The 18,417-nt window shown below is 51.7% G+C and overlaps 6 protein-coding genes across 6 annotated transcripts; 1 reads left to right on the top strand and 5 right to left on the bottom strand.

Moving 5' to 3' along the window:
* Positions 1-357: 357 nt before the first annotated feature.
* N7539_002402 (uncharacterized protein) lies at positions 358-1,324 on the top strand (the record flags this gene model as incomplete). The annotated part of the gene is made up of 3 exons (XM_056932005.1): positions 358-841; positions 899-988; positions 1,074-1,324. 3 exons carry the CDS (start codon positions 358-360, stop codon positions 1,322-1,324), a joined length of 825 nt encoding a protein of 274 aa, XP_056791964.1.
* Positions 1,325-2,253: 929 nt separating this feature from the next.
* N7539_002403 (SDR family NAD(P)-dependent oxidoreductase) lies at positions 2,254-3,208 on the bottom strand (the record flags this gene model as incomplete). Its single annotated transcript, XM_056932006.1, has 2 exons — positions 2,254-3,077; positions 3,145-3,208. The coding sequence occupies 2 exons, from the start codon at positions 3,206-3,208 to the stop codon at positions 2,254-2,256; spliced, it is 888 nt and encodes a 295-aa protein (XP_056791965.1).
* Positions 3,209-4,449: 1,241 nt separating this feature from the next.
* On the bottom strand, positions 4,450-5,681 carry N7539_002404 (oxidoreductase; the record flags this gene model as incomplete). The annotated part of the gene is made up of 4 exons (XM_056932007.1): positions 4,450-4,688; positions 4,734-4,978; positions 5,126-5,564; positions 5,627-5,681. 4 exons carry the CDS (start codon positions 5,679-5,681, stop codon positions 4,450-4,452), a joined length of 978 nt encoding a protein of 325 aa, XP_056791966.1.
* A 1,983-nt stretch (positions 5,682-7,664) lies between these two features.
* N7539_002405 (actin-related protein 2) lies at positions 7,665-9,329 on the bottom strand (the record flags this gene model as incomplete). Its single annotated transcript, XM_056932008.1, has 7 exons — positions 7,665-7,751; positions 7,814-7,891; positions 7,955-8,520; positions 8,606-8,831; positions 8,979-9,122; positions 9,190-9,236; positions 9,311-9,329. 7 exons carry the CDS (start codon positions 9,327-9,329, stop codon positions 7,665-7,667), a joined length of 1,167 nt encoding a protein of 388 aa, XP_056791967.1.
* Positions 9,330-12,164: 2,835 nt separating this feature from the next.
* N7539_002406 (bZIP transcription factor) lies at positions 12,165-13,987 on the bottom strand (the record flags this gene model as incomplete). The annotated part of the gene is made up of 2 exons (XM_056932009.1): positions 12,165-13,297; positions 13,381-13,987. The coding sequence occupies 2 exons, from the start codon at positions 13,985-13,987 to the stop codon at positions 12,165-12,167; spliced, it is 1,740 nt and encodes a 579-aa protein (XP_056791968.1).
* Positions 13,988-16,335: 2,348 nt separating this feature from the next.
* On the bottom strand, positions 16,336-17,708 carry N7539_002407 (GTP cyclohydrolase II; the record flags this gene model as incomplete). The annotated part of the gene is made up of 2 exons (XM_056932010.1): positions 16,336-16,365; positions 16,599-17,708. The coding sequence occupies 2 exons, from the start codon at positions 17,706-17,708 to the stop codon at positions 16,336-16,338; spliced, it is 1,140 nt and encodes a 379-aa protein (XP_056791969.1).
* Between the last annotated feature and the right edge of the window lie 709 nt (positions 17,709-18,417).

The raw sequence follows: 18,417 nt of genomic DNA on the forward strand, positions 1-18,417 counted from the left end.
ATCACACCATCTTCCTCAGAGAGACGACATTGGGGGAGAATGCATAGCATGCCTTTGAGCTGACTGAGCCCGCCCCCCTCCCATATTTGCACAAATACATCCAGATCTGAATACACGCCAGCGGTTCGAGCCAGTCGCTAAGGTGTTTGTGGGATCGTCAACACGATCGGTTCCTGAACTCCTGAGATCTTTTGATCGCGCTCTGTGTCTGCCTGCAAGTCAAGCACGCCATCCTGTGTATAACCTGAGCTGTCCACGGCAGACTCGCTATATATTGCGCCCTCACCACAGGCCGTCATAATCAACGTCATAACAGGTTTGCTGAGAGAGACAAGGAAGAACGCTTATCCAGACGTCATGAGCACCCTCAATCAAACAGCAACGCCCTCGACAGGGCCCCGCGAGTCTCGGGATGGTAGACGCAAACGAGACTCCTCCTCTCGCTCACCAACCAATAGAGACTCGGGGCTGTCATCCTCCTACGGAAGCAGTCGGTCTCCATCGAGCTTCTCGTCGCGAAAAACGGGAGGCAAGCCTCGTCCGTCTCACCAAGAGGCCAATGAATCCTCGCGTGTTCTCGGCGATGGCGCCACATCAACACGAGACTATGGCGCCATGGACACGACTGGCGCAACTGCCACAAATCCCACATCCTCGAATCCGGACAGTCACAGTGTGCAACAATCTCGGCGTGACGATAGCGCCGCTCACCACGATCGTCAAACTAATCATTCGGACGAAGACGAGCCCCGTCATTCCCGATTCGGTCAGTTTGTTGATCACTTCGGCTCGCTTGAGTTGGATAACAAAGGCAGCGTGGCGCGTGATCATCTGGCATTAGGTACGTTCACGCTCAGTAGAATTTGGAGTGATCATTGGTACTAATCAACGACTTTAGAACGAACATTCTTAGCCTGGCTCCGCACATCGTTGGCCTTTGCCTCCATCGGCATTGCCGTCACCCAGCTCTTCAGACTGAACACGACAGGTAGCTCCGCACATTCATCGACTTTAGGCCAAAATGCCTTGGTCACTTCGGATATACTCCCCTCCTCAACTTGACGCCTCTCAAGTTTATGCCGTCTCGGCCGCAGCGCGTCTGCGCAGCGTGGGCAAGCCTCTTGGCTCCACATTCATCGGGGTAGCCATTCTCGTTCTCATGATTGGATTCCACCGTTACTTTGAAAGTCAATACTGGATCATTCGTGGTAAATTCCCCGCGAGTCGTGGGAGTGTTGCATTGACGGCATTTGCCGCGGCGTCCTTGATCGTTGCGGCGTTGGCGGTTGTTCTCGCCGTTTCGCCCAGTGCGATTGAGCAGTGATGTGCTGTGCTGTGTGTTTTGGGGTTTATGCGGCTCGAGCCTTTTTTCTTTTTCTTTTTCTTTTCCATTTTCTGTTTTTCCCCAACTCCAACTCCGTTGGCATTGTCGCATTTCCTCTCATTCTCGGTTCGTGTAATGATTTGCATCTGTATATAGTTGGGAGGCTTCGCCAGTCTAACCATTATCAACATTTCTATGATTCTCCGCTTCTCCCGAAATGAACAATCAGAAAACAAGGGCGAAGCCAGTGTTTCAAGCCGTGTATGTGAGGAATTCTGATGAACGACAAACCCATGAAATTCGGAGCTCTCTCGGCGACTCTTGCCCGAAGACTGAAACCTGACTTGGCATAGGCCAGATATATGTCTCAATCAATCGCCTCGACAAAGTTATCTGGGACCATGATCTTTGGAATCGATCATGCAATGTGGTTGACGAGGGCGGGAGATGGGCATTGGTGGTATACTTTGGATTGATCTGCGGTCAATGGATGCCATCGAGCATATTTGAAGATAGCATCTTTTCTTTTTCCATAAGTTACATATAGGAGCAGGTAGGTGGTGGTAGGGCATGTCCTGCCTATCACCATTTAGGTATGGTCCGCCTAGGGGAACATTCTGTATGGAAAGACATTGTGCTGTTCTAGATTCCATGACTTGGTGTGTCCATTCCTTACCCAAGCCAGACCCAACGGCGCAGGAGAGTTGACCACGCACTTCATCTTAAAATAAGGTAAGTGACAGGACTATTGGTAAATGCTTCGTGTACAGTAAGATGGTGACTGTATTAACTTGTCATGGTATATCATTTCATAATTTGTCAAGGCTTGGATCAGCACTATTCATACTTGACTGGCCTCTGCGCTAAAAAAAAAAAAAAAAAAAAAAAAAAAAGAAAAATAGACGATGCGGGCTATTTCGAGACCAAATTTAAACAGATCCAGCTGCCAGCACATACCCACCGTCCACGACGACGGTCTGGCCGTTCAAGTACTGATTGGAGGTGGCAAAGAGCACGGCACTGGCCATATCCTCGTCCTTGCCCGGACGACCGGCCGGCACTTTACCCTCGAACTTCTCCTTCTCCAGAGCACTCTTCTGCTTGTCGTCACTTTCCTTGGCGGTCATCTCCGAGGGGAAAACGCCGGGCGCGATGTTGTTGACACGGATCTTGACGCCCGAGTCGGCAATCTCGTGCGCCAGCATCTTGGTCAAATGGATGGCGGCGGCCTTGCTGGTGTTGTACACGAAGTGATGCTGGGAGACCTTGACAATGCCCGAAATGGAAGTGATGTTGAGGACGGTGCTGGACCAGCCGGGGGTCTGCTCGGTGCCCTTGTTCAGCAGGGGCAGGAAAGCGGTGGTGACGAAGAAGATCTGCATGACGTTGGTGCGCATGACCTCTTCCCAGTCACTGATGGAGCTGGTGTGGTGGAAGAGTTCCTGCTTCAGCTCTTCGGGGGAGGATTTTTCAACATCCTGCTTGGTGGAGCTGATGCCGGCGTTGTTGATGAGGATGTGCAGCTTGGACTCCTTGGCGGAGATCTCGTCGACCAGCTTTTGGATGGACTCCTTGGAGGTCACGTCGGCGGGGATGGCGATGATCTCGCCGGGGATATCCTTGGAATAGACCTCGACGACCCGATCCAGCTTCTCCTTGGTGCGGCCGGTGATGTAGACCTTGGCGCCGTTGACGGCCAGGGCCTGGGTGGCCATCAAGCCAATACCGGAACCGCCACCGGTGACCAGAGCGACTGTAGCATTGAAGTGTCAACATATATCTTATGGATCTTTCTTTTCAATTGAAAAAGGAGCACTAACCTTTGCCCTTCATGCTGAAGAGGTTCTCCAGCTTAAAGGCCGCATTGTTGGGTTGGGACGACATGATGGAACGGGGAGGCGTGGAAGAGAAAAGTCGTGGGAAATATTGTTCAAGATTAAGCACGGTAAGAAGTATCACGAAATGAGAAGGTAAATCGCCAGGTTCTTTCTTTTTCCACGACACCGGAGGATCATCAAATCCTTATATATGCTCCCCCAAAGCGCCATCTCCCCAGCTGGCATTCTCCCTTCCACCTCTCAGTGGCGGAACGATAGACCAGACCAGACTTGCAAAAGAAGGTCAGAAGTTGAGAATCGAACGCTCGCGCAGGGTCCACTCAACCCAAACAGTTCGGTCCCGGAGCTTGGCCCACGCCCTGACTTCATCATGACAGCCTCGGAAATGTACATTTTGAAGCAACCAGACGAGAGAGTGCAGTAGTAGCTGCGTAGTCCAATTGTCACTCCATAGTACGCACACACCGTAGAATACTGCGGTGTACTCCATGAGCCCCCTCCAAATTCGAGTCTCTGCCTGTCGAATGCATGCATCTGATTGATTCAATACCTTGTCATGTACCATTTCCGATTCAAGTTTCTGGCCCATGAGGTCCAGCCCGTTCCATCAGGAGTCCAATCGATCGGTTCATGACCCTCAAATGGGTCATTCCTTCACCATCTTGGCGTTGGATTGCGATCGCAAGCGCATGGGACCCGTTGCTTCTCATGCATCAAAAACTCAAGACAGGTTTTTGAGTTTCTATTCTGGACCCACCAACCACAATCGCTCAATGGCTCAGTAGCTCAGTAGTTCGAATCGATGGACCATCGAGACTTGGATCGGACTGACTGTATACAGATTGAGGGCTGGACTGCGCGAAAGTGATGCTAGGGGCGATCGTCGAAATGATGAGTAACCTTGTAAGGCTTAGGGACCTCGGAGTAAGTTATCTGGTGTGATCATGAGCTTTGTAATACTGCATGTATCGAGTCAAGTCATGCCGAGCAGTGAAAGGCTGGAACTGTGACTCGTCGTGTCGGTCAATTGTCGTCTCCGAAGCGTTATCGATTTCCTTTTTCGGGATAAGATGTCTTTTACTCTCTAGTCTCTACAAGTCACAAGTTACACTCCCAAGTTACACTACCTCCCAGAAAGGGAAGAGACACTTGTCCTGCAAGAGAAATTGGCGGTGGAATGATTTTGGAAATTATCAATTGGTAGAAAGAATCATTAAATGTCATGTCCATTCAACCCCCACTCCGGCTTCATTATCACATCAGCTCATACCAATGACCCCCCCAGATTTAACCGTTCACGACAACACCACCGTTGGGGTGCAGCGACTGGCCAGAGATGAAGCTGGAATCGGGACTGGCCAGGAAGACAAAGCAGGTGGCCACCTCGCTGGGCTGCCCCGGACGGCCCATGGGAGAAGTGAATTGATCCTGAGCAGAGCTGTTCATGGTGGCGGGGATCAAAGGGGTCCAGACTGGTAAAGAGAAGCGAGGTAAGCGATTGAGTATGGTGACGGCATTGCGTTTGGCTTTTGTTGTTACAGTGACACAGGGTAGGGAAACAGAAAACTTACTAGGTCCGGGACAGACACAGTTCACGCGAATACCGTTCTTGATCTGTTGATTGGAAAGACCACGGGTAAAAGCGACGATGGCGCCCTTGGTGGAGGTGTAGTCCAGCAGATCGGGACGTCCAATGTAGGCGTTGATGGAGGCACAGTTGATGATGGTGGAGCCCTGTTTCATGTGAGGCAGAGCGTACTTGGACAGATAGTAGAAGGGGTGAATGTTGGTGTCGAAGGTTCGCTCCCATTGATCTCTGCCAAACATAAAGAGAAAAAGTGATATGTTAGTGATCAAGACTCCTCTCTGGGTTACGTTGCGGAGTGATAGATGAAGCCAAAAAGGAAGGGAGGGGAAAAAAAAAGCAAAACACCAGCTGCACCGGCTGCGCGAGAGTACGTACTCATCCAGATCCTTGATATCCTCCACCATATTCTGATATCCGTGGTTGTTGACCAAGGTATCAATTCCGCCCATGGTTTCCAACGCCGTGTCCACGACTTTCTGGCAGTTCTTCTTGTCGCGCAAGTCCACCGCAAGCAGATGAGCTTTGCGGCCCGTCTCCTCCACTCGACGCTTCGTGTCCTGCGCATCGGACTCTTCCTGAGGCAGATACGTGATCAAAACATCGGCACCCTCCATGGCAAACAAGATCGCAATCGCACGGCCAATACCGGAGTCACCACCGGTAATCACGGCCCGCTTGCCTTCCAGCTTGCCGGCGGCCCTGTAGGTTTGGTATCCATTGTCCTCAGTGGGGAGCTTGGTGGAGGTAGGCTTGGGATCACCTAGTTCGCTCTGCAGACCGGGCTTTTCATGGTGTTGAATGGGGACCTTGTGGCCTGGAGAGGAGGTTAGCGATAGCTTTTTCTGTGAAGTGGGCTCTGCGGTTCTGCTCACTCACCAGACTTGAACTGATCCTGGGGCCCTTCGGCGCCTCTCTCGGTAGATTTGTGCATAATTCAGTTACGGTCAATGTGTTTCTGTAGTATCACGTTAGAGAGAAAGAATCCGAGAAGCGAGAGTTGGATCACACGCTCCAGCGATCCACCATAGCAAGATTAGAAAGCTCAATTGAACGGGTTTCAGATGTTAAATCCTGAAGATGGCCAATTTGCTCCCAAACGAAAATAAAAATAAAAATAAAAATAAAAATAAAAAAAAAGAGCAGAAAAGCAGAAAAGCGGAAAAGCAGAAAAGCAGAAAAGCATAGACCAAGAATCAAGAACCATGAAAGAGCAAAACAAATCTTTCCTCACGATTTGTAGGTCGCTAGGCAGAGCGCTATGATATTCATGGGTTGGTGAACACTTACTGCGATGACACAATTAGGGAATGGCGACGATGCAAGTCGGCAGTGGAAGAATGCTAAATCTTATCTGTTGTTCGATTTCAACCCATCTCTAGGATTCTTCTATAGTTATACCAAACATCGACATCTTCCACTCCAGCGATGATCGTCAGCGTGACGTCTGTTCTGGCAAGCCCCGAGTCCCCGACAGACTCAATCGCGTTGCAATTTCCAAGATTTGACGGGCGCTGCAATTCAACCGGGACCGCAGTGGGGCTTGCCGTTCCAAAAGAACTGGACTCTGGAGAGGCCGGACTCGGTGCTCGGGACGGTACAAGACTCATCGTAGAAACGGCAAGACTGTCAGTGTCTGGCATCTGCTAGTGTCGGGGCTTTTGGAGAATGCTGGATGCACTTTCCACCAAAGGGAGCCACCAGAAGAAGTGAAGTGCTAAAATGAGAGCAAGTCCACCTAAGAAGAAAACACATTGGTCGAATTCTCCCCCTCCAGTGGATGACGGCTTATTCGTTCACCTTCTCTGGACCTAAAGAACTAACAAGATATCTACATTGCTTGCTCCGCTTCATCATGAACGATCTAGACTCCCACCAAATTTCCTTCTGAGTGTACTGTGTAGTACTGGGCTCTGTCAGCCATCAAAAACCGAGAGACATGCCTACCAACCGTGCTGTATCTGCATGATGCACATATCTGGCCCCGAAGCGGCAAAAGCAGTAGTGGGAGCGGGATCTCCAATCCGCCATCTGCCGGATCGAATTGCGACTTGGCGTGCATTAACGCAGCGAGCCTTTTCAGGCTGTCTGTCCTCAATTGATAGGACCAGACGGGTGGATTGATGCCGAAGCAAACAAAGCGGGTTTCGCCGCGTCAGGAAAAATATCGGGAGTTCGGGACTATGTCAACATGACAGAGACATGAAGGCAGAGGTTCCGCCGTTACGTCCACATCTAGAAACCTTCACGTACACCAACGCTGCGCCGGGCGCCACCAGATGATTCTCAAGACTCGACTCAAGCTCACCGCCTGAACTCCAGTTCCAGTAGTCCAGATCTAACCCCGAGTCATGCTCCAACTCTCATGATGAGAAGGGAATGGTAGGTCGGTGATACCATAATCATACGTGAACAGGCCGACGACGTCGTCGAACTATTGGACCAAGAGAGCTTGATCTCTCGGTGAAGTTCTTACCTCTGTCACCGGGCTCGCTCACGAACCTTGCCATTCGAAGGCGTCGGGCACACATTGACAGAGAAATACCCAGATATGCGTCAATGACGGTGCAGATTGGTGGGCCCTTGACCGCGTGAGAATTCGAGAAGAGCACGACAGTCATTGATCCCTCGCAGGACAGAGAGCTAGTCTATACACAATAGTATTTACTCAAGCGCTAAGACACCACGGAGCTGCTGGACGTTGATGAATATGGTCACGTCGTCACGTCGACACAGGCCAGACATGACGGGTTGAGGGTTTGAATGGCAAGAGGAAGCGAGGCGAGAAGAATAAGGGGTACATCAATGCCAAGCACACATGGAAATTGAAACTTGACAGTACTAGAAAGCGCACGACGGGTCTGAGCTTGAAAGGGAGGTTTTGATAATAAACAGAGAGACAGATGACCGCTTTGCATTACCGGGGCCCAAGCTTGGCCAGGGCACGAGCACCCTGTTCCTGCCACTCCTGCTTTGATACCCACATGTCCTCTTTGTCGGCAATCTTTGATGGAGAGTCAGCACGAGCTTGAAAAGTCGACGAAGGGAAATGTGGAGAACACATACGAGATTGGCAAGGACTGCACCACCCAAGAAGACCATGTGTCTTCGTCGAGGGGGATCTTCAATGCGGACCTTGAATTTCTGTACGAAGGGTCAGCTTTGGAAATCACGCCATATCTAGGCAATGACCGTGAAGAAACATACGTTCAGACGCTCAGGATTGCCGCCCAGAACCCGAGTCAGCCAGAGCTGTTTCAGCTCCTTTTCCAACCGTGAAGGGAGACCGGGATACATGCTGCTACCACCGCTCAGCACAACTGCCTTGTAAAGGCTGGATCGGATATCGACATCGGTGCCCTGAATGGTGTTGAACAGCAATTCCGCCATACCGGGCTGATCCACATCAACCAGATGGGGCTGGAAAAGACACTCGGCAGCCTCGAATCGCTCACTGCCAACTCGGATCACACGACCGTCGGGAAGCGTGTAGGACTCGACTAGGACCGTGGTATCTTCGGAAAGCTTCTTGTCCAACTCCAGGTCGTATGAGACGTAGCAAAGCTTCTCCTTGATCTGGCGCACGGTTTCGAAATCGGCCGTTCGGTTCAGCGCATAGCCGCGACGCAGGAGAAGGGCGATCAGGTTGCGGGTGACATCACGGCCAGCAACATCCAGGCGCTTGATGTGATGATTCAGAACAGTCGACTCATAGACGGGAATAATATGGGTGACACCATCACCGGAATCGACCACTACACCACTAGAAAGACCTAGAGAAACCCCGTTGCGTTAGAACGCCAAACTCGGCCGCCAAGTAAGTTGACCCTTGGGTCGGCAAAATCAATCGTTTCATACCCTGAGCATACAGTGCCAGCACTGCCTGGATCGCCACATAGACACCTCCAAAGTTGTATCCTTCCAACATGACCTCGGCCATCTGCTCACGGTTCTTGAGAGGGTTCATAGGTGGCTCCGTGAGGAGGATCTTGCGCCCCGCAGGATCGATCTTCAGCTTGTCGTAGAAGGTATAATTCCACAGGTGCTGCATATCATCCCATTTCTTGACAATACCATTCTCCATCTAAATCGATGCCCCGGAAAATTGAGGACTATTGTCAGCGCCATGTCTCGAGCACCTGAGGAGGAGAGGGGAATGACGAGGCGGGGTATTCGGGCGCAACAGAGGCTCGCAAAAAGTCACAGCCCCCAAATGCCATTGGGAACTCACCGGATAGCTGATCTGAAGCATTGATCGTGCAGCAGCAGCTTCTTCTCCGCACATGATATCCTTGACCACAATATCGCCCGCCTGCTCCTCCGTTCGCAAGATGGGTCGCCCCACTATCGAGGGGAACTGGTGCTCGGGGAAGTTCTAGATGAAAGCGAGAGCGTGAGAGAAAGTCCTTGAGTTTGTTGACTGACGGTGGGTTTCAACGTACCTGACCAGCATATCCGACCTTGAGGAAACCGGTTCCTCCATCGAGCACTGTTCAGCTGTTGTTAGCGTGGGGAAAGCGAGGAGAGGCCACGCGCGGAATGCCGGAGAAAGAGCATACTTACCGATAGGGACGTCCGCCATGGTGAAGGTCTGTATTGACGAGGCGCCGTCCGAAAAATAGTCCGATGTAGCTATCACCACAGTGTGAGAGCAATTGATGAAGCGACGAGGGCGCGGAGGTGGAGAGGGAGTTGGAGTTGGAGTTGTTGTCGGTTAGTTAGGAGTCCCACTGCCGCCTGGGCATCATCATCGTTATTTACGTGACAGTACCTTACAGCGGCTGCTCCCCGCACTTGCGGCTTGAATTGAGCATGGATTAGTTTCATGACCTTGAGTTTACAGAGAATGAACTTTACATTGATGAAGAAGGGTCGCCAACGATGGTAGATTGAGGAAGTCCATCGACCGAAGGTGATCGGGAAAGTTTTGATTGATGCCTTGAAGCAATGACCGCGTAACCAAAGGTGAACACCTCGAGTCCATCAGCCATGGAACTTAATAGCATTGCTGCCTGAGGCGCTAGTCTTGAGCTACAGCTACGGTCAACTGGTCACTGAGTCTGCTAGCATAGTACAACAGCATCAAGCTCCAGATTTTCGACGCGATCGTGTAGTACGCATGACTCGGAAGTTTGACTCTCTGTTGTGATATTTCGCAATATTGGTGATACATTCATTGTTTTTTCTTGGCTATGTTTCAGTGGAAGGGTGCCCATCTACCATGAACCTATTGCGCTTGATAGTGATTCGATATTACGACATCGCCAATCTCTTGGAAATACTGTATGCGTTCATCAAAGTGTGGACAGTGACACAGCCTGGTAGTTTCGTATCTCACGACAAGTAGAGGTATCGATTTCCCTCTCGCTTCACCAACAAGTATTCCGCAGTGATTCAGTTGAATTCACGATGGTGTAAGAGCGTGCATTTTCAACTCGTGTCTGAGACTCGGTTGCTTGGCCACCGACTCGATCAAGTCCACGCTTATACTATATCCCATCATGAAGATACTCTAGACAAGTACAGTACCTAGTATCGCTTCACCGTCTGCCATAGAGAGCTCCTCGGGCAATTTTTGGGGTACGGATCAATTCAATAAGTAGCAGGTGACGAGCACAGCTCAATCGCCATCAGGAACCTGATCAAGGGAAGGTCAAGATATCTGGACAGCGTTCTAAATCGGTACAGCTCTCACCCCTCTTGATCTGCTTCCCTCTTCTTCCACAAAACCACTATATCAAAGTACACCGCTCTTGCAACTTTGTCACTTTCCTCCGGCATCACCTTAGTATCAGCTAGCTTCCCGTCACCTCACGGTGCCTCGTTGAGTCATCCTTCAACGATCCGTTCAGACCAGTCTGCCCCAGGTGGGAGTGAAGGTCGTGACTGGAGTGTCGACCACATGAGCGATACTTTGAGCTATTGTCTCATCAACTCGGAGACTCGATGAAACTTTCTCGGCGCACTTACATGATCACTTGGTGAACCAATCAACTAAGAGCTCAATAGGTGATCGTTCAACTGGTCATTTGAGTGAGAACCCAGTCAGGTACCCAACTGCTCGTCTGACAAGTAGGTATACGGCCGCTTGTACACTGAATGAATTCTTGGCCGAAAGGCACACGAAGAATCAGAACAGTCAAACGAGGACTCGACTCATCTCTTCACTCAACTCTAGACTCAGTCCTGAACTCTCCAATCAACTCTTCAATGAACTCTCAAATGAAAGTTCAACCAACGACTCAACTCAACCCTCGACGCAACGCCGGGCTCGGCATGCGACTAGAAACACGAATGCAAAAGCAAGTGGAAATCCGACTGACCACGCCTGTGGACGTTCAAATAAACACACGCGCGCACACGCACACATGCACAAACGAATGCTCAAGCAACTCAAACGAGGACCCAACTCGACACTCGACCGAGAACTCGGTTTATGATTCGATAACACACACTCGAATGAAATTCGACTGATTGTTCGGATCCTCAATCACCGCAGCATCAGCATTGCTACTTAACCTAGCGGAGTGACACACCGTCCACATGAACTGCTCCTATATCGCGTTTCTGTCTGCGCTGGACCTTGTGGACAATGGCGATCTTCGCGATTCCAGACGATGAGAACGGCGGCATCGTTTGCAAGACTAGAGTTGCTGCGTCGCATCGTCGAATTGCGCAATTACTCCATTTTCTCATTTCGTCTGAAGCGGTCATTCCACGGCGGATTGCCTCTAGTTATTTGTACTTCCGCGAGTAATGAAGCCTGACTTTGGCCAATATGGCTCTCTTCCGTCTGGTTCGAGAATTTTTAGCGCTTGATGGGAGGCCTTGAAATTGATCGTTCATGGTCTTTCATAGGGAACGCGTGAAATCAGTCAGCGAACCATCATGACTCGAAAGACTGATTTGATGATTTTCGATGAGAGATTAATACTTCCCAATTGACTTCGCCTGTTGCAGGTTGAACTCGTACAAATTGACATTGTTGCGGGAATCAAAGAGTCGATCCTTTTAAACACCCTCCTATCAGAAGTAGGTACCCAGTGACGGAGGAGAAGAGAGAGAAAAAGCGAGATAAGAGGTGTACCTTCTCGGCACCTTATCATTGAACCCATCAATCCAGATCATCTAGAATACATAGAGCAGTAGAATGCAAAATTGATGTATAGTAAGAAATTCGACATCCAATACTCAAACAAGTGATCCGAGGCTGATGCTTTTGTGTCAAACCGGATACAGAGCATGCCCGCCCTAAGGATAAACAGATGACGCGGTAAGGGAGATAAAATAAAAGAAAAACGAGATAGTGAACAATGAGAAACAAATATCCGCCCCATAGACCGAGGCCAGCTTGGTCACCAGAATGAAGAAAATTATCGCAGAGGGAGAAAGGGAGCAGGAGGGAGGATGAGACGTGTTACACTGGGTTGGAATTATTGGACTTGCCAGGCTCCGGTCGAATACGCGCGGTATCCACGAGTCCCGGGTACGCCTCTGCGAAAAGTGGGCCGAGAGACCAGTTGTTCAGATTCCGCATGTGACGTTCAAAGACCGGGTTGATGATCAGATCATCAGAATCCACGGCAGACAGCAGACAATCGGTTGCTTCGTAGGGCCAATTCAGGTCCATGCCTCGCGTGAATGGAATGAACCAATTGTCAAAAGGATAGTCCTGCGGGGAGGTGACCAGTCGGTCTCGCATTCGTGGCCAGGGGATGTAGTCCATCCAGGGAGGATGCGGCTGGAGGAGCTGTGTGGGACGGGGTGTGAGCCACTCGGGAAGACGATCGTAATTCTCTTGTGTGGGATAGATTTGCCAGCGCATAAGGAGGAACATATTGTAGAGCACCGCGACCTGAACGGGGAGGGAATTGATATCTGGAAAAGTACGAAGAATGTCCGTGAAGACCTTGGACAGAGGATGGGATTGCGCACTCTTCTCCGGGTTCAAGAGCGAGGAGACACTTGGGTAAGGTGGTCCAACAAGCTTCTGCCCGGGAATCCCCTCGGCAGCCTCGCGTTGTCGGTTGTGTAAAAAGTCAAGCAAGATGCTATCCAATGTGCATGTGGGGCCCGAATTCCGAATCGGCGTCGCGTAGGCCGGCGCTGGATTGGCGCCGTAGTTCAAGGGCTGCATGTAGGGCGGCGTGGGGGAGGGTTGAGAGGAGCGGAAGTTTTCAGAGGTGGTACGTCGCAGCCCGTCTACCTTGGGGACATTTTGAGAAGGGTCCAGAAGGAAGCTGAATCCGAGACGTTCCTCCATGCCCAACTCCAATCCATGAACGAGGTTATGGCGCTGGGTATCCAAGGCAGCTCGGAATGATGGAGGTTGAGAGGTCGCATGGTGACTGTTCCGCCGACTGCCCATCGCGGATCCGGTTTGCGTGGGGGATGGAGTATCGAAACTGGCCACTGAGTCCGCATACGCTCGGTCATTCAAGGGTGCGGACTGGCTGTTGGTACCCGTACCGACCTGGTCTGTGTCGGGGAAGAGGGGAGAATGGGATTGTTCGGGCACGGTTCGACGTTGAGCTACAAAGGACGGGAGGTCTAGTCCGAGTCAGTCGAGATCTCAATCCAATGAAATGAGACTATCAAGCGTCCATCGCAGGTTTTGCTTTTAGAAAACGTACCTGAAGCTTCCTGTCTGGCCAACAAGGGCTGCACGATATCCATGACGGCCCTCAGTCCTTGACGAAGCTCACGGTTCTCCGAACGAATGCGCTCATTCTGCTGCAGTGCCGCCTGTAGGTCCAGCACTGGTTTCTGCGATGCCAGATCGCGCACCTGCTGCTCGAGAGTCTCAATGTGTGATTTGGTGCGTTCCCGAATGGCCCGCTGGGCCTGACGGTCGTTGGCCCGCTTCTTCGCCAATTGATCCGGAGTGAGGTTCGCCACTCCTCGAGATGAGGTGCTATTCAACTTCCGCTTCCGCCCCGCAGTGGACGGCCGATGGTGCTCGGCGGCCTCGTAGATTGCGGCGTCTGCTCCCAACGACGTCGACCGTGACGGGCCAGGAGTCTCTTCGGTCTTGGATACTCCCGCATTGGGAGGTGTGGTCGTGGCCGTGGGTGTTGTGGTGGCGGTGGTAGTGCTGGTGGTGGTCGCGGTCGTCGCACTCGTGGGAGCTGTGGTGGTGGTGATGGTGGTGGGCGGCATCGGGACACCTTCGATCATTATCGCGACTGGCGCCAAGGGCGCAGAATGATTGATAGCCACAGCTGAAGCGCGATTGGTCATGGCCTTGTCGCATGTGCACGCTGCGCACTGGTTCATTCATGGATGACCATCCATGCAGCAGAGGCGGCGAACGATGGGATTTATCTGGCAAGGTCTCTCTCCCTCTCTCTCTCTCTCTCTCTCTCTTTCTCTCTCTGATGGGTGCGGCGACAATTGTACTCCACACGAGATAGGGAGAGACAGACAATCCCCAAGAGCGGGTTTTTTTTTTCTCTTTGGCTTCAGCGGGACGAGTGGGTCACCGACGATCGAGTCGAGATTTCAGGCCTTTTCAGGCTTGGGAAGAGGGGGGGGAGGAGAAGAGACGAGACACCAGGGAGTTCAATGGTGGGAAGATGAGGTTGAGAAGAACTGAAAAAAGGTTAAGCTCAGAAGAAGAATGCGATTCCACCCTGCAGATCGGGCACCAAGCCCAATTCTCCAACAAAGTTAGAATAGCGTGTAGGAGACTGGAGTTGCAGAAAAGAGTGGCCGAGTTGCGGCGGAATTTGGAGGCTTAGCGGAGGAAGCCGTTGGAGACTCCAAACTTCCCTTCCGGCCGAGCCACCAGAAACGCGATGTCGAACAAGACCAACCACAGCCATCGATCCGCAAAGTCTAACTTTGCCGCATGAGGGAGTGTTTGGTTCTGGGGTCCCAATGATCACGAAGGTGGTGATCCTGGGAAAACATCCCCGAATCAAGAGATCCGCCGAGAGGAAGAGAGTCAGGTAGTGAGTACTAAGTGACCAGCTCGATGATCCCGTGCTTCTGGCCATCCACATCCACAGCCCTTCGCTCAGTTACTGATCGACAACTACAGTACTGAACCACTACTGATCGACTATGGATTGTTCCCCGCAAGATCGCGACTGCGCATAATACTCCTGGCGAGAAACCATGCAGACAATGCTGGGGAATGCAAATGCTCAGGGACTGACTCACGCAGTGGACCATGCTCCGACATCATACTGTGACTGTGATCGAGAATTGGCCCAGCCCATCACCACGCATCAAGCCATTCATTCAACCTTCTCAGCTCTCCCAGCTCTTGGGGTCATTTCTTCTTCGCTCAGGGGGCGTGCATGCCCTACTCCGAGGGCGCCGAGGTCCCCGAGGGCTTTCATTAGGCAGAATCCTACTGCAGAACTGTAGACTGTAGACTGTAGACTGTAGACTGTAGACTGTAGACTGTAGACCGTAGACTGTAGACTGTAGATAACAAGTCAGAATGAACCGCTCACTAATTCAAGCAAGATGCGCATGGACATGTAGTCGTCCTCTCATGCAGCCACAAGCCGAGACAATCATCCTGCGTTAGCCTCCAACGGGAGCTTGAGCTTGCCCCTCTATGCATCCGCGCTAATCCATATGGTTGCTTGCTAAGTCGCCAGGAATCGTGATCGGTCTCGCCAGGTCCTGATTCTTCAGCAAGCAGTGCGGTGGAGCCCGATGCGCCATCGCGACGATCCTGGCACTTGCGTGGACTGAATCACAGTAGACGAGTAGACTCAAATCACCTGCGACTACGACTTCTTCTTGGGGGTCATGCCTCAAACACTCACAAAATCCTGGCTTATCTTGGGGCGTCATTCGGGAGAGGACTAAGTGCATTCGTCTAGATTGCCCAAAGGACTTAGGTGAATGGACCACAAGTACGGACCGGGTAGAGATCGACATGTGCATCGCCGCGAGTCATGGATAGCCTGATCAGCGCCAAGATCCACTCGGTAGCCATCTTCCCCCGGACAGCCTGAAGGGTCGGTTAGGCAATCGAGTCACTGCGCCGCCTCTACTGCAATTCCAAGCCACGATCCATGCTTTACAAACGGGCAACAACAAAATGAACGGCGCTGAAATTAACGGGATCCTTGAAATGATCGTTCACACGATCGTAGCCAATCCAGTGCTTCGATCGTAGTCATCATAGCACGTCGAGAGAGACATGAAACGACCGATATGTACATGTCACGGTGCATTACACAGATACAATCACAACACCATCCGGATCCTCCGGAGTCGACGATGCAGGGATATTACACGGAGACATAGAGACAAATTATCCAGCCAGTCACCTCACTTGCCGATCGCAAGCCATTTCGAGGACAGAAAAGGCGAGAACTGCAGAAGGATGAACTCGACAAGATGATGCCGGTAACTTATCACCTTTCGCTCTGCCGGGCCTTCTACTGTACAGCCTCGGCGACCTCAACGAGGGCTGAAGAGGCATTTGGAAACTTTAAGATAGTAAGACATCCCTCAAGCTGTCGTCCCGGCAATCTCGGGCTTCAGATGGAGCCGAGCACACTATCAGGCAAGCGAGATGAGATTGTCTAAATCAAGACGGAAAACGCGCTCTATTCGCATGTTTATTGAATCATGTGACCCATTTTGGAAATCTGCTCATTATCAAGGTAAAATCGTTGTCAGCCAACTGGATGTTCCAGCAAATCCACCTTTCGACGTTCTTGGTGCCAACGGCTAGCTTCAACGCCTTACGATCACCGGCGTGGAAATAGAAGGTTTGGAAGAAAAAAGGGGGGGAGGAACTTGGGGTAGCTCGAGGGGGCAGAGAAGAGGAGTATTTTCGGAGAAATGAATCCAAATAAGATGCTTTAACGGGCTGACTGACCTTTGTTCTCAAATAACCTTCAATTTCGGAGCTCTTTATCCCGCGTTCCCCGCCTGTACGCCAAGCCAAGGGAATCATGGGAACACGCTCCTTCACCAACACTTCGCGATTCGGCCCCTCAATCGCGCGAACTTTATCCGGGTTATTCGTCAACAGTCGAATGCCCTCGGCATTGACATCAGCACCACAGCCGAGATCCATGAGCATGGCGGTGGCCAAGCCGTAGCTTCGGGCATCAGCAGGGTGGCGCAGGAGGAGGTTGGCCTCTACCGTGTCGGATCCCAGGTCTTGTAGATTGTAGGCCTTTAACTTCTCCCCCAGTCCGATGCCCCGACCTTCCTGTCGAAGATAGATGATCACGCCGCCCGCGGACCGAGATCGCAAGGATTGCGTCTCGGGCGGCGCATCAGCGGCCAAGTTTTCCACGGGGAAGGACATCAATCGCGCGGCCTCGTCCAGCTGCTCGCCACAGTCACATCGCGCAGACCACGCCGTCTCACCTGTGTAGCACTCTGAATGGATTCGAACCAGTGGCGGCTCCATACGGGCAGCCTGCGCCGACTCGGGGTTCTTCTCCTCGTCGTACCAGCTGCTTGTTCGCCCAGGATGCAGTTTGCCCACATATGCTCCACGAATCATGCGATCCATCTCCGTCTCCCCCGGCCGTACGCGATCCAGGCTACGGCTGCGGATGTTGCTGCCAAAGACGATCGCCAAATGCTCCTTGTTATCGATATCGTTGTGGTAGAGGTGCAAGAACATTTCCGCACCATTGGTGGTCGGGATACGAGCTCGGACGATACATTCCACCTGTGGTAGTTGTTCCAGCAATTTAGGGCCCTTTTTGTGCTGGCCTGAATGTCGGATGCTGGCTGCTTGACTCTCGTGCAGCAAATGTGTCGGATTGGACGTCAAGTGCAATGTGCCACCCGGAGTCGCTGGGGGAGTGAACGCAGGTGACAATATCGAGTCAGGAAGAGCTGGTGTCTGTTCACCGGTTGTGATGCCACTTCCTTGACTCAGATCATCGGCCAGGTCATCGTGTCGGTCTGTCGAAGAAGAGGATTGCGGGGTGATTTTAGGGGAGGCATGAGCTGGAAGATCCGCCATTGCGCCGGCTTCTCAGGTAGAGTGAGGCCGGGAGTGTGTGCGTGTGTGGAGAGAGAGAGGTATGTCCTCGTATAGGCGACAAGTGAAAAGAAATCTGGACCGCTGAATGCAGTGCGTTGGCAATGAACTCGGACAGAAAATATGCGGTGGGAGGCGGGAGTTGTTGTGGGTGGCACCGAATCTCGCATGGCGTCAATTATTCCCTCGGCCCCCCGGAGGGGAGTGGGCGGCATCGATCCGTGCCACGGCATCCATGGAGGGGCGGCTGACTCATGGGGCTGTCAGCGGGCTAAGGTGAGCGACCATTCGAGTACATACTTCGAGTACCCTACCGCTTTCATGCCTTTCCAAGGGGCCCGCTTACTCTAGCAGCTTCCATCGGCACTGCATCTCCAGTCCCCCTCCGCTTATCGATCTGTGGAAACTGATAAGCGCGCACTCCACACTCACGAGTCACAACAGCCCGCACTTGGCTCTCGCGCTGTAAAAGTCGTCTATTTACTTCATTATACTCTTCGAATGATACAGATCGTGGGTAATTGAGAGGAGTCTGATAGTCCGATGTCTTTGCAAATTACATGTCTCTCGAGATATTGTAGGTGACAGGTAGACTCTCAAGATTGAGCGTGCACTTATGTGTTGAGTGTGAAGGCACGATCTGGATTTTTATAGATCCAAGCAGGATGCCACGAAAGTAAATGTCACGTGG

The sequence above is a fragment of the Penicillium diatomitis genome, assembly GCF_028827545.1.
Source record: "Penicillium diatomitis strain IBT 30728 chromosome Unknown utg000003l_segment0_segment0, whole genome shotgun sequence".
NCBI lineage: Eukaryota > Fungi > Ascomycota > Eurotiomycetes > Eurotiales > Aspergillaceae > Penicillium > Penicillium diatomitis.